The 13,938-nt window shown below is 34.9% G+C and overlaps 1 protein-coding gene across 3 annotated transcripts in view; it reads left to right on the top strand.

Annotated features, from left to right (window-relative positions):
* The window catches only part of LOC127857154 (myb-like protein X), a 30,315-nt gene that overhangs the window by 3,669 nt on the left and 12,708 nt on the right, over window positions 1-13,938 (top strand). For 2 of the 3 annotated variants that reach the window (XM_052393551.1, XM_052393552.1), the window contains exons 2-4: window positions 6,733-6,862; window positions 8,876-8,911; window positions 10,816-11,961. In XM_052393551.1, coding sequence (XP_052249511.1) covers window positions 6,733-6,862; window positions 8,876-8,911; window positions 10,816-11,961 — 1,312 coding nt within the window. The remainder of the gene's footprint in view (window positions 1-6,732; window positions 6,863-8,875; window positions 8,912-10,815; window positions 11,962-13,938) is intronic. The other variant, XM_052393553.1, reaches the window with a different exon arrangement.

Consider the following 13,938-nt stretch of genomic DNA (forward strand, 5'->3'; position numbering starts at 1 on the left):
ATACAATATATTTTATAGTGCGTTTACACCTGGAGATTTTCGACTATATACTGGATTTTAACAGTTAGTGATGTAATGCTGCACAAATGTCTGTCTGCAAAATCACGCCAGTGGTAACCTTAATTACGTATGCCAATTTTTCAAATCGTTAAAAAATTACCAATAACGTTTTACTAAAGCCTCCCAAATAAACATTCATTAAATTACCAGACCATGTTTGCACTGTTGAAGTTCGATTCACATTATACCACATGCAGGTTTAATCAATGCAGCTGTGTTTGAACAAGACTTAATTAAATACTCAAATGTATTCCATTTAAATCTCGTATAATTCAAACAGGCAGTCGGCGTCAATATTCTACAGTTACTTGCACAAAGCATTATTTCGGTTTGTTTACCAAACTTCGGCTCAAATTACGAATGTAACAAAATCCACATAATTTGCATTATTTTTGAATGGTTGTCTTCGCGCTTATTCAAATTCAATTTTGTTCTATCTTTGTGAATTGCTTTTTCTTTTCAAAGATTTAATATCAGTGGCCGTTTACAATAATATCCGGGACATGCGATTTACTTTGATATGTAAGTTTGAGATTAGTGTTTCATGCGGATGACGGCTTGATTGCATGTACTTTACTGAATCGTTCACAAGAACGTGGTCGATTTCTCTACAGCAAGATGGGAGTGATTTTTTGAGCCAATTAATTCTTAAATGATATGAGTGTCACGACATTTCTCTAGAGAGCGTTAAATCATGTTAAAGCTATTGAATAATTCTGCGAACTTCCGGAACTTATTTCACACATCAGATTCCGTCAATAAATAAATTCAGCAAAATTACATAATCATGTAACTTCATTAAAACCTACGGATTTAATACTTAGTACTCTATCTGGGGTGCGGATGGTTTAACAAGGAGGCGGACCAGTACATAATGTGTGCATGCACATTTCCGTGATTATGAAAGAACAGAACAGAACAGAACATATGTTTTATATTGACTTGCACAATGTACATCGTCAGTATAACAATGAAATATGAAAGCGCACGCCTTATTTGCACAATGTCACAATCTATTTTACAATCACTGCACACCTCTGTCCTTTTCATCTGTTCGTCAATAAAGCTTATTTGCTCTCCCAATTAGAAGAATTGTGTTAGATGTCAAGAAACCATTCCCAACCCGAATGTGTTTTGAGATAAAAGATAACCCGAATTGCAAGATACACAGTAGCTAAGTTTTTATGTAAATATTTGTACATCGCATGTGTTAACAAACGCAGTATTTGCTCTAGTTGATAAAACACCATATATACTTACTTGAATATTTGCTATTTAAAAATACCAAAATAATCAATAGTGTTTACATTCTTAGCATTTTCGATCCTATTTTCAATTACCCCGCGCAGCGATAGAGCGCAGCGATAGACACTGAAAACATTCGGAAAGATACACTTAAGTTAGAGTAAAGGTAGCTCGTTGTTTTAAAGGGACCTTTACACAGATTTTGGCATGTATTGAAGTTTGTCATTAAATGCTTTATATTGATAACTGTTGACATTGAATCTAAAAAGCTCCAGTAATTTTTTTTTTAAACAACAAAAAGTAACCTTCAACTGGACTCGAACCAGTGACCCCTGGAGTAAATGTCTATCACTAAGGCCATCCGTGCTCATAAAATAAGGAATGTACTTTGTACTTTATATAAGCAATCCTCGTAATATCACAAAGTATAACGACGACAACAGAACTCTCCAAATTATTCAATAATGTCACGTTGCAACGCTTTATAATTGTCAAGTTATTAAGTCGTCAAAAGATGCATATAATGGATATTTAAGTGCATGGTAAATGTTCAGTATTACTGTTTCCTCACAAAAGTATCATAACCACGACGAAAATTTGCGAATCTGAAATATTTATTTTTTTAATTTTGTGAATTAACAAAACGTAAAAAGGCGCATTTATGGCGTACTGTAAGAACAGAGCAGTTAATTTAAGAACATCTTTATCATTGTGAAGCCAAGGTTCAAAGAGACTATCATGCTATTAAAATGGGATATCACGTATTCATTGCTCCTTGGCAGGGCCGTGGAGTTTGAGATTAGTGCCTTTAATGCAAATTCTTTGATGAAAAAACAATTGACTGTTACACAACCTTAACCATGCATCGGAGAAACTACTCAATGCAAAGGTTAGAGTTTAGAAATTATCCTGTAAGCATCTGGTAAACGTATATACATGTTTTTATTTCCGACGTTTCAGTCACGTTCAAACGATTGCTTATATACGGTATCGTGCCGTATAGGGTCGTATAATGCGGACATATCAAGCGATTGATGTCATCTTACAATTGAATTAATTGAAGCCATGAATAAATTATGACCTTATTGACGTATTCCTGTGAAAGAAATATAAAAAAATATGTTAAGGGCTGTTGCTGCAGTTTTGATGATTTTTTTTCCATCTTATAACTTTTGCTCAACATTTTTATTCAAGTACTACATACAAATACTAAATGAAAAATGCAATAAAAACATAGGGTCACCGGTTTTGTTTGGATTTTATTCACCATTATATAATATGTACTTTTTCATTAAAACTGAAAAATCTCTAATTTCATAATAATGATTAATAACCTATGAAATTGGAAACATGTAGAGATTATATAAGCTAATATATATCATATACCATTTAAGTAAACCACAAACAACCAAAGAAATGGAGAACACATGTAAAATTTAAGAAATTTAATTTTCATAATTTTTATGTCACCCAAAAAACGTCATTTTTTTACTATTTTTACGACAAAAATGGAATTTAAAAAAGTTCTATCTAATAACTTTTTGCGAAACTTCTCAAATATGTTCATCTATGTATGGTTATCATGCAACAAAAATAAAAAAAGGGGTCACCGCACTTTTAACAGAGATTTTTTGTTTTAACTATCCCTACCGTCTACGTCATATGTTATAAAATACATCAATTAGGCAAAACCCAAGTACATAGATTGTAAGAAATATGCATAAACATTAGAAATTGTTTTGAATCTTAACTGGGATCACAACAGCTTACCAAAATAAATAAATAAAAAACAATATTTAATCACAAACATAATACCATACAGTATCAAACTCGACCTTAATCATTAATAACTTACATACGTACTTGTTCACAGATTTCGGCTTGTTTTGAAGTTTGTGATTAAATGCTTTAAATTGATAAATTTAAACGACATGACTAAAAGGCTCCAGTATAAAAAAAGAATGAAATTAAAGTAATAAAAAAGAAGTAAAAAAAAGTTAACCCCACTAGGGATCGAACCACTGACAATTGATTTATAAACCAATTCGGTCATTTCTGATGATACTGATAACAAAATTATTGAGTTGTGATAATAGCACCATCGGTGTTGCTATAAATATATTCTCCGTTAAATAAACTGCCGCAACACCCCTTAAGCGTGTTGTGCTAACTCAATTTTGTTGTAATAGACGTGTTGGGCACTGGTTAACACCGTTTAATATTTATCCACTTAACTTAGAAGATTCCAATTTTATGATGATATATGCGCGACTATGCTCTTCATATTAATAAGTGGGTGTTAGCATCGCTCGTGGAGTTTTTCACTATAATGTATACATGCACTTGTCATACAATGAGTCGCGTTCCGAGAAAACTGGGCATAATGAATGTACGTAAAGTGTCGTCCCAGATTAGCCTGTGTAGTTCACACAGGCTAATCAGGGACGACACTTTCCGCCTAAATTGGATTTTTGCTAAGAAGATACTTCATTTAAAAGAGAAATGTCATAAAAGCGGAAAGTGTCGTCCCTGATAAGCCTATGCGGACTGCACAGGCTAATCTGGAACGACACTTTACGCACATTCATTATGCCCAGTTTTCTCAGAACGCGACTCCAATAGTTAGCCGCCTGTAATGAGATGATATTGCGCCATATTACCCCCGAACACACTCATATTAATTATGTAATATCTCATGTACACGCGATTAGGGAAAATGGACATTAAATGCATGGGCAAGTTTGAAAATTCAGCGTCATGTCGAGTCTTTGTCGACGCCTTTAAATCAGATGCTATCAACTGCAATGGGAATTAACAACTTCATCTTTAGCTCTCGGTAATTTCTATGTTCCAGTAGTTACCTTTCTGTTCGTAATAGGTTTACGTAACTATTCTTCATGCTTGCTTTCAATGAAATCCATTTCTGAGTGCTGATGCATTGTTTTTGTAGCAAGTTTCATATATTGTTTTCTGATTAGTTGGTGTCGATTTGAGTTATTTACCGTTTGGGCTGTACCGATGTTATATGATATGTACTATGAACACACCGCGGTCAATTGATACACCTGTGAATTGTAACTGTACACATTTTCGATTCCGATAAAATCTTTGGTCTATTGTCTAAAGCAGACACAATTAAATTCCACTTTATTTAGATTTCATCACAGTGATTGTTGACATTTAAACACGATTCTAAAACATAACCACATATTCTTACGAAGAACACACGCTCTCTGTAAGACAAGACTGCGTGAACAAAGCAAAGCAGATAGCATAAAAAACGTTGGATTTAAAAATAGTCGTGTATCGAAAACAATCTTTAAGAACGTTTTAACAAAAATGGTCATATCACCATACGAATATATTGTGTAGTATATATCAGTTCTCTGTTAATAAATGCAAGACTATTGTCATTTCATTTGTTATTGGAGTGAATGGCATTTAGTTGAAACTTGTTTATATGTCAAAGTTGTAAAAAAACTTCCGTAGTATTGGATATTTTCAAGTATTCTGTTTTAATATTCACACATACATATGTCACTCTCAGATATTCACGCTCTTTAATACATTCTTGTGAAGTATTCGTTAATGGATTTGAAGATATTGGTGCATATTTACATTAAATTATGGCCCATTTGGAGCATAGCAACTAGATGAAGGAATTTAGAGCTTGTAGTAACGAACAACGTGGACGCCACATGTTATATGAAGCAAATTGAAATAATCACGTGATAGAAAGTTTTGAAACGTATGATTATAACAATTGCACGTGAACAACAGTGACGCGTGTACGACAGAATGTTTGACGATAGAATGTACAGAAGTTCTTCGTCGGACAACGTGTGTCCTAGGAGAGACGAACAGACAAATGCCCAAGGTTATTTCAGTATACCCCATCTACTTCGTTGCATTGTTATATATTGATAAGCCCAAATTATGTTCAAATATGGATGTTTGTAATCAAAGTGTCAGTCGACATTTTTCTAAATAAAATACATCGATTTCCCTTAGTTGTAAACGCTTTATTATGCATTGAAACTTATTAGAACTCTGTGAAAACGGTCATAATCAAACCTCTAACCGAGTAGTGTCGATCTTTGTAATCTATTAAACAGGATCAATGACAAACGTTTACATAAAAAATCGGGCTGGCAGTTTTCAAGCCTTTTAGTGTATCGATTCCTTGTCAATATCAATTCACATTCTCTTCTAGACTGCTTGAGATGTTGTCCAATATATGGCCCACTAATCGCATTGATTCATGCTGATTTATTGCATTGTCGTTTGCCCTCTGCTATTAGAAACCATCGCAGCAAAAAGGAACGAGGCTGTAATGTTGATGAAATATAAATGTTGTCATGATATTATAAATGCTGGCCACACGTGGGGTCTCTACCATGTGACCATGTATTCCAAACTGAGACTTATCTCTACCTCGAGATTATGTCTTTTGAACTAAGACTTATATCTAACTCGAGATTATGTCTTTTGAACTAAGACTTATCTCTATCTCGAGATTATGTCTTCCAAACTAAGACTTATCTCTACCTCGAGATTTTGTCTTCCAAACTATGACTTATCTCTACCTCGAGATTATGTCATCCAAACTAAGACTTATCTCTACCTCGAGATTATGTCTTTTGAACTAAGACTTATCTCTACCTCGAGATTATGTCTTCCGAAATAAGACTGATCTCTATAACGTGACCATGTCTTCTAAACTAAGACTGATTCTTATCTCATGACCATGTTTTCGAAACTAAGAATGATCGTTATGGCTTGGTCATGTTTTCCCAGAGAAGACGTATTCTTATCACATGAATATGTTTTCAAAACTTAGAATGATCGTTATAACGTGGTCATGTTTTCCAAGATAACACCAATCCTATTCACGGGAAAATGTTTTTTGAAACTAAGATCTTATCATACGACCGTTTTTTTTCCAATCTAAGACTAATGCTTATCACGTGACCATGTTTTCTAAACTGATAATGATACTTATTACATCAGCATGCCTTCAAACCTAAGACTGATTTGTATCACGTTATCATGTCTTTCCAACTTAGACAAATGCTTATCAAAACACGGTATTTTACGAACTAACACTGATCCTTATTACGTGAATATATGAGCCTTGTTCTGAGACAACTGGGCTTAATGCATGTGCGTAAAGTGTCGTCCCAGATTAGCAGTCCGCAAGGCTAATCAGGGACGACGCTTTCCGCTTTTATGACATTATTCTTTTTAATGAAGTCTCTTCTTAGCAAAAATCAAATTTAGGCGTTAAGTGTCGTCCCTGATTAGCCTGTGCGGACTGCTAATCTGGGACGACACTTTACGCACATGCATTAAGCACAGTTTTCTCAAAACAAGGCTCATATTTTCCCAGAAAAAGCAGATTTTTTGTCACGAGGTGATGTTTTCCAGGAAGGTGAAGAACAGCACGGGAAGAAGGTGAGGCTGAATGATGAAAGGGAGCGAGGCCAAACCGAGGCCAACGAATCCCCGCGCGCTGAGAGCTCACAGCAGCGCAAACACCCGGAAGACGATGATGAAGGTAAGCCGCGTTACCAAGGCGTTACCAAGGTTACCTTTCATTTAATTGGATTTGTTTGGATTGGTTTCCAATTTTGTGTTAATTTTATTTTAGTGGTAACGGTTTTACCCAATTTATGTTTCTAAAGCTTCAAAGTGTTGCGAATGTGCATGTGACGATATTTTACTCGATATTATTGTTAGTTTTTTAAGTTCCAAAACATTGTTCGTCTATGTTTTCCTTTTCATGTGTGTTTGATCATAATTTTAAGTAGTATCGATCATAAAACGTCACTGCCTTAACTTTGTTTGTGTCTGGTGGTTAATTCACTTCCCTTCTCAAGTCACATTCTGTTGCCCGTACTCACACACAAAGTAGTAAACTCTCTTGCCCTTGATGACATCACACATGACCTTGACGACAACACACTTGACCTTGACGACAGCACACTTGACCTTGAAGACAACACACTTGACCTTAACGACAACACACTTGACCTTGATGACATCACACTTGTCATTGACGACATCACACACGAACTTGACGACAACTCACTCTGACCTTGACGACAACACAATTAACCCTGACGACAACACACTTTACCTTGACGACAACACACTTGACCTTGACGACAACACACTTGACCTTGACGACATCACACACAAACTTGACGTCAACACACTTGACCTTGACGACAACACACTTGACCTTGACGACAATACACATGACCTTGACGACAACACACATGACCTTGACGACAACACACTTGACCATGACGACATCACACATGACCTTGACGGCAACACACTTGACCTTGACGACAACACACTTGTCCTTAACGACAACACACTTGACCTTGACGACATCACACATGAACTTTACGACATCACACACGAACTTGACGACAACATACTTGACCTTGACGACATCACACACGTACTTGAAGACAACACACTTGACCTTGACGACATCGCACACGAACTTGACAACAACACACTTGACCTTGACCAAATATTGATTAGAATGTAGTTATGTACGTATAAGAACTATTGAAGATAATTAACCATGGTAAGCTGAAGCTTTCTAAATAAGATCACACAGATTAAATGATGAATCGCCCTTTGTTTCTCTTGTATTTACCGAAATTGACTTTTCAGTTGTATCTAATACATCCAAATACATAGATTTTGTCTAATGCCTTAAGTTTGATTTAACATCACAAGTATATAAATGAAAGATAACAGTAAATTCTTAATTCCCGTGCGGAAAGGTCAAATAGCATATTATTTTCTATCAGCATTCTATAATTGTGTCCTTACATTAACAATACTCATTGTCTAGTGTACTCGAAAACCTTCCTGTTCGAACCTAATACGATGGCTTCAAAATAGTTGCCTTAGACACATTTATGCATAGCGTCTAGAAAAAAGGCATTGGCAAACAGCGTAGACCCAGATCAGACGCCGCATGATGCGGCGTCTCATCTGGGTCTGCGCTGTTTGCTTAAAGGAATTTCTGTAAGAAATATTTTAAATATGGAAATAAATATACTAGACATCCCTAATTTTGGAAATAAATTGGTTCAATTTAAAAGGATGGGAGAGTCCACTAGGCATAAATTGGTTAAAACTTGGTGGTTTCTCTTTCGGTTAACAATTGCATACTGGTATAATCCACACAAAGATAACACCACTCTTCTGTTTAACAAAGCAAACAACTAAATTCTAATTCAAAGAAAACCAGCTCCTCGTTAGCGGTTGCTTAGTTTGTGAGATTTGTGAAGTAGTGTTTGTGTACTGTTTTTGGATGGAATGGATAATAAAGCTGGTGAACGGCAATAACTTACCATTTCGTTGTGTAGTGACATATGTTCGTAGAAGTAGAAGTTCTGATTTCATTGACTCTACTGTAAATAATTTGCATTAGCATGACTAATAGAACATTTATAAGTCTCTATTAAATATTTCCGACAAAAACTGTCTCTCGGTTTGACGTGTTTTTCCTTTTCCTATCTAACGCATTGTTCATATATAGGACGCCATACCAGAAGTACTGGAACGTCAACCTGTGGTACGCTTAATTGCGCATGCGCTAACGCCATATTTGATTTTAAGCATAAACCTGATTACTATATAGAGTATATGCTTTTTGCATGGAAGAGTTTAGTCGATAATGGAATGTTTTGAAACATTCAGAATTAGTTTAGTTATTGATGTCGACACACTTAGGTCTTGTCTCGTCTTGAAGTTGTTTTGTTGTAATTATGCCGAAAATAAATAATAACATGGGCCACATTGACAACTACAACAAATTTTCTGTAAAATTAAACTATTTCAATTTAATACACAAAAATGTAATACTATACAATGTGTCAAATCATTTCCCGTAATGTTCGGTAATTTAATATGATAATCTTGATTTGTATCAGGAATTTACATTCAAATTACCATTCAACCACATAAAGGCAAATTTAAACAAATCACACAGAATGCCTTATTTCGCGAGTTCTTAAGTAGTTACTAGAAAATAACCCAATATAAAAATAACTGTGCTGGTCATGTATGAAAACGTTCAGAGACAAATTAAAGATTCTTTTTTGTAATACATACAACCCTTGATAATTTTGTACAAGTACATTGCATGCGCGTTTTAATAATAAACTGATAATATCAAGTCAAGTCATCCACAACTGTCTTTAATTAACTATTGATTAATACAACTAAGCCTAACAATTTCAAAAGTTTTCTCCAACGGCAATGCTTCTTGTAGCGTGTATCCTCTTCCTACTCTTCCTAGAGCTTTATTGCAGATGACTCTGTTCGCTACCGGAGCTTGAAACATCCATACTTGGACCACATGCGTTACAAATTGGTCACACATCGGTTGCATTGATTGAACGTACTAATTTAATGGTTCATCTTGTTTCTTTCCCTATGTATACTATTTTCGACTAATTAAAAGTGTGTTTGTCGATATTGAAGTTTTAACAAGCAAAACAAGTTTTATTCTTCTAGCATTTACAATTATAATAATGGTATATTTTCTTTAATGTATGCAATCTAGGTTTCAATGATATGTTCATAGAATTACGGCTTTTCCAAAATGTATCAAATACTATTGTTTAATATGATAAATTCTATATGTTAGGACACTTGTGATTGTTTAACGCCACTTAATAAATTGTCCCATTAAATCTGTAAAGCAACTAAGGTAACTATAAGGAAAGAGAGAAATAGGAAATAGAAATATCCGACCTACAATGTAAGCTTCTATATTGTTATTTTCAAAAGTCACTTTTGTCACTCAATGTTTGTATTGGACTCTTTTGCATTCTAACCAATAACTATACCAAAGAAATAAATGTTTATAAAAATAAGCATAATACCAACTAAATTATTTCGAAAATATACATGAATTTTATTTTATTTCCCGCAACGTTATTTATGTATCGGATTATTATTTCTTTGGTAACTGTTTGCAATATTTTTAGCCAACTGCATTTATCTTCACACTTGCTTCTGACTCGTATGTTTCCCTAATACGTGTGTCTAATCTCTTATTGCATTTCAGGTTTGGGGTTATTGCTTTGTCATTCTGTTCCTAACTGAATCCCTTAAACAAACTCAGCTCATCTAATTGCATTTGCTGCTTGTCTGAAGTTTGACTACGCACCCAATCTTTGCATATTCTATTTCGCTGGTACATTTTCGATTGATTCTTTGACAATTGACTGTGTATCGTGAGAAAAAAGTTTGCTTTTTATATTGGCTTTCAAAATTTACCAGATAATGTTTTATCGTTCAAAAGGTGTTTTTCAAATTAACAAGTAGTATGCACAGCAATTGTTAAATAATATTATATAGCACTGCAGATAATTTTATCCATAGAAAAATTCCCTTTACCATGAGATTCCATCTTTAATATTTTCTAACACCCGATTGCATGTTTGACATCATGATGTCGCCCATTTTAAGGGTCGGGCAACGATGTATTTCACGACAGTTCATCTTCTAAGATCGAACAAAGTAAACCCAGATCTGGGGAAGGCAGCGAATCAAATAGTCATGAAAATGATCCTGACCCACGTCTTGAAAATGAAAATGTTGATCAGTCTAACGATTCAGATCACATTGATTTCGGGGAAGCAAGGGGTAGAGAAGTTGAGAAGGATACAACTAAAGGAATTCTTCGTGAAATTCTTGATGAGTCAATACGTTATGAAGCACCAGCAAATAACGGGAAAACGGACGATGATAAAATACAATCCGACACGAGGATTCTTGCCGAGCCTTACCCTAATGAAGCACCGGCAAATAGTGTGGAAACAGATAATGAAAAAATCAAATACGACACAAAAACAAAGAGAACTGATGTTAAAAGTCACTCATTAAATAGCAGAGTTGGGTCCGATTCTGACCACGTTTATAATTCCGATCAAGTTGAAGATGAAGTTAAAACTGAAAACCATGTTCTTACTAATTATTTTGAAACCGATGATGACAAGTTGAACGAAAACAAACACGAAAGGGTTACAACCCCTACAGCGACAGACAAGGCAACTGATGATCACGGTCACTTGAAATGGGAGAAAGATACCGAACCAAGTCGTACAAACGCTGATTATGATGAACAAGTAGAAGATAATAAATCTGAGAAATCTGAAGATGAAACGCTTGAGAATGACACTAAAGAAGAAACCGTCGATGATGAAAAAAGCACTGCAACATCACCAGAAGACGGGTACACTATAAAAACTCCTTTTAAATCTAAAGCTGGATTTGATGAAAACGAACAAGCGCCAGAAGAAGTTGAGCATAAAATGGAACCAGTTGTACAAAGCAACAATACTAAGCAAGCTACGATGCAATCAAAATCCCAACCAGATAAGCAAACATTGACCATAAGCAAGAAACAAGACACAAGAAAGGTGACACTGCAACGAAAACCCGTCTCATCAGCACCAAATCTCCACACTAAACAGCAGAAGTCCCAGAGCGCGCGCCTGCCAACACGTGGTTACCCATTTCCTCGAGAAAATACACAAACTTCACGCGCCATCTCTCGAACGTCGGGCAAAAGCGTTCCGAGCCGACCTCGCACTACCATTGGATTTAATACAGGTGAACCATTTTAGGACGGCGAGTATATTACTATCGATAAACTTTAATCTCGAGTATGGTGTATGCTAGTAAAATAGAAATATATAAGGATATCAAAATAGACAGGAAAAAATACATTAATTAGTTAATATACTAGTATGCATGAATTTGATGGTTTGCATGAATTTCTCGGCTTTAAGTATAAGTACGTTGTCCGGATAATCTGAATGTCGGTTAACACTTTATTTAAGGGAACTCATTGGAAATTTATGTCAACAGTTTTCGCATGATTTCCCTTGCACATGATCTTAACACCCTGCGCATATTTTCTGTCTTTTTATAACTGTTTGCACGCTAACTGCATGTTTTAACGCACCCTATTAACAAAAAGCACATTTAGAACTAACCGTCTTAAACTACCAATGATCATCGTCGACATCCTTCGTCTACGTCTATAGCCGAAATGGTCGTCGATTTCATCTAATTTTCTACATTAATATGTGACAAAATTGATTGATTTATTTATTTTGTTCAAGATTCCGCCATTACTGAACATTTCATTTGCGTTTATCAAGATAGGGAAATGATGAAGCATTTTGTTACATTAATCGAATAAAGGACATTTTTAAAAATTGAACAAATGTTTAAAGCCATATGGGTCGTGTTCTGAAAAAAATGGGCATTTATAATAATGCATGTGCGTAAAGTGTCGTCCCAGATTAGCCTGTGCAGTCCGCACAAGCTAATCAGGAACGACACTTTCCGATTTTATGACATTTTTCGTTAAAATGAAGTCTCTTCTTAGCAAAAATCCAATTTAGGCGCAAAGTGTCGTCCCTGAAAAGCCTGTGCGGACTGCACAGGCTAATCTGGGACGACACTTTACGCACATGCATTATGTCCGGTTTTCTCAGAACGCGACTTATATGATTTTAGGTTGCAACATTCTAGTTGTGTGTGTCCTAGCTACGAACGAGTATCCCTAGACAAATAGAAACCCCTTTAGAGAGTAAGCAAAGTTAGCATGCCAATTGCATCCCCGTGCTATGTTTTCCTTCGTTTCTTTTATTGATTTTTATAATTTTAATGTAGTATTTGTCAAGAGATTTATTTCTGTGTTTGCTCTTTCGAATTCGTATACATATACTTTGGATTTCCTTATTATGTTTTAACTTAATCATATGATGTATTAATGATCTTTTTAATGCAACTCAATTTTAAACTAATTGAATCTTTTATCTACACTTCCACAATTTGCGCCTAAGCATTTACATAGTTTTGGACGCAACTATAAAATGTATTCACTTTAACATATTTGATAACGGAGGCAATCTTAATGATGTTAAAAAATTATGTTTTGAAATTCGAATTCAAATGTCTATGGCCCCATAAACATGGTATGCTATCGTTTTTTTTATATAAACGGTTAATTTTAACAGTCTTTCTGGGAGTTTAGAATGATATTTACTTTGAAAAACCGGTTGCATAACAATTATATACTATGTAATGTATTTAGCGTTATAGTAGCGTAGTTCGCTCAACTTACAACGTACAGTGTTATTTGATGCAACTACGTAATTCACAACAAAATAATTGACGTTATTTAAGTATAGTTTTATTTCTGTTTCACTCTTTATCGAACCAATTTCTTAACGGCACTCTCGCCCGCCGGTATGTTTATCGTAGACATATACCATATATTAATATGTCAACGATTACTACGTCACATGCGGTATAATAATTACTTGAATGAGGACTTTCTCGCCATCCAACTGTATTCTCATCTGATTAGTCTGAAGTTGACATATGATTTATATTTAGCGATATGTTAATGGGCTTAAGCGACTACGTCGCATGAATGTGTACTTGACAATTCTATACTTTTGCTCATTTAAATTCAAGTATGTTCCTTTTAAAGATAAATCTTTATTTAAATTGTTATAACACATTAATAGTGTGTTTTTTTCCTTTGTCTTAACTTTATGGCGGCTTATCAAT

Source organism: Dreissena polymorpha, chromosome 14, assembly GCF_020536995.1.
Source record: "Dreissena polymorpha isolate Duluth1 chromosome 14, UMN_Dpol_1.0, whole genome shotgun sequence".
Classification (NCBI taxonomy): Eukaryota; Metazoa; Mollusca; class Bivalvia; order Myida; family Dreissenidae; genus Dreissena; species Dreissena polymorpha.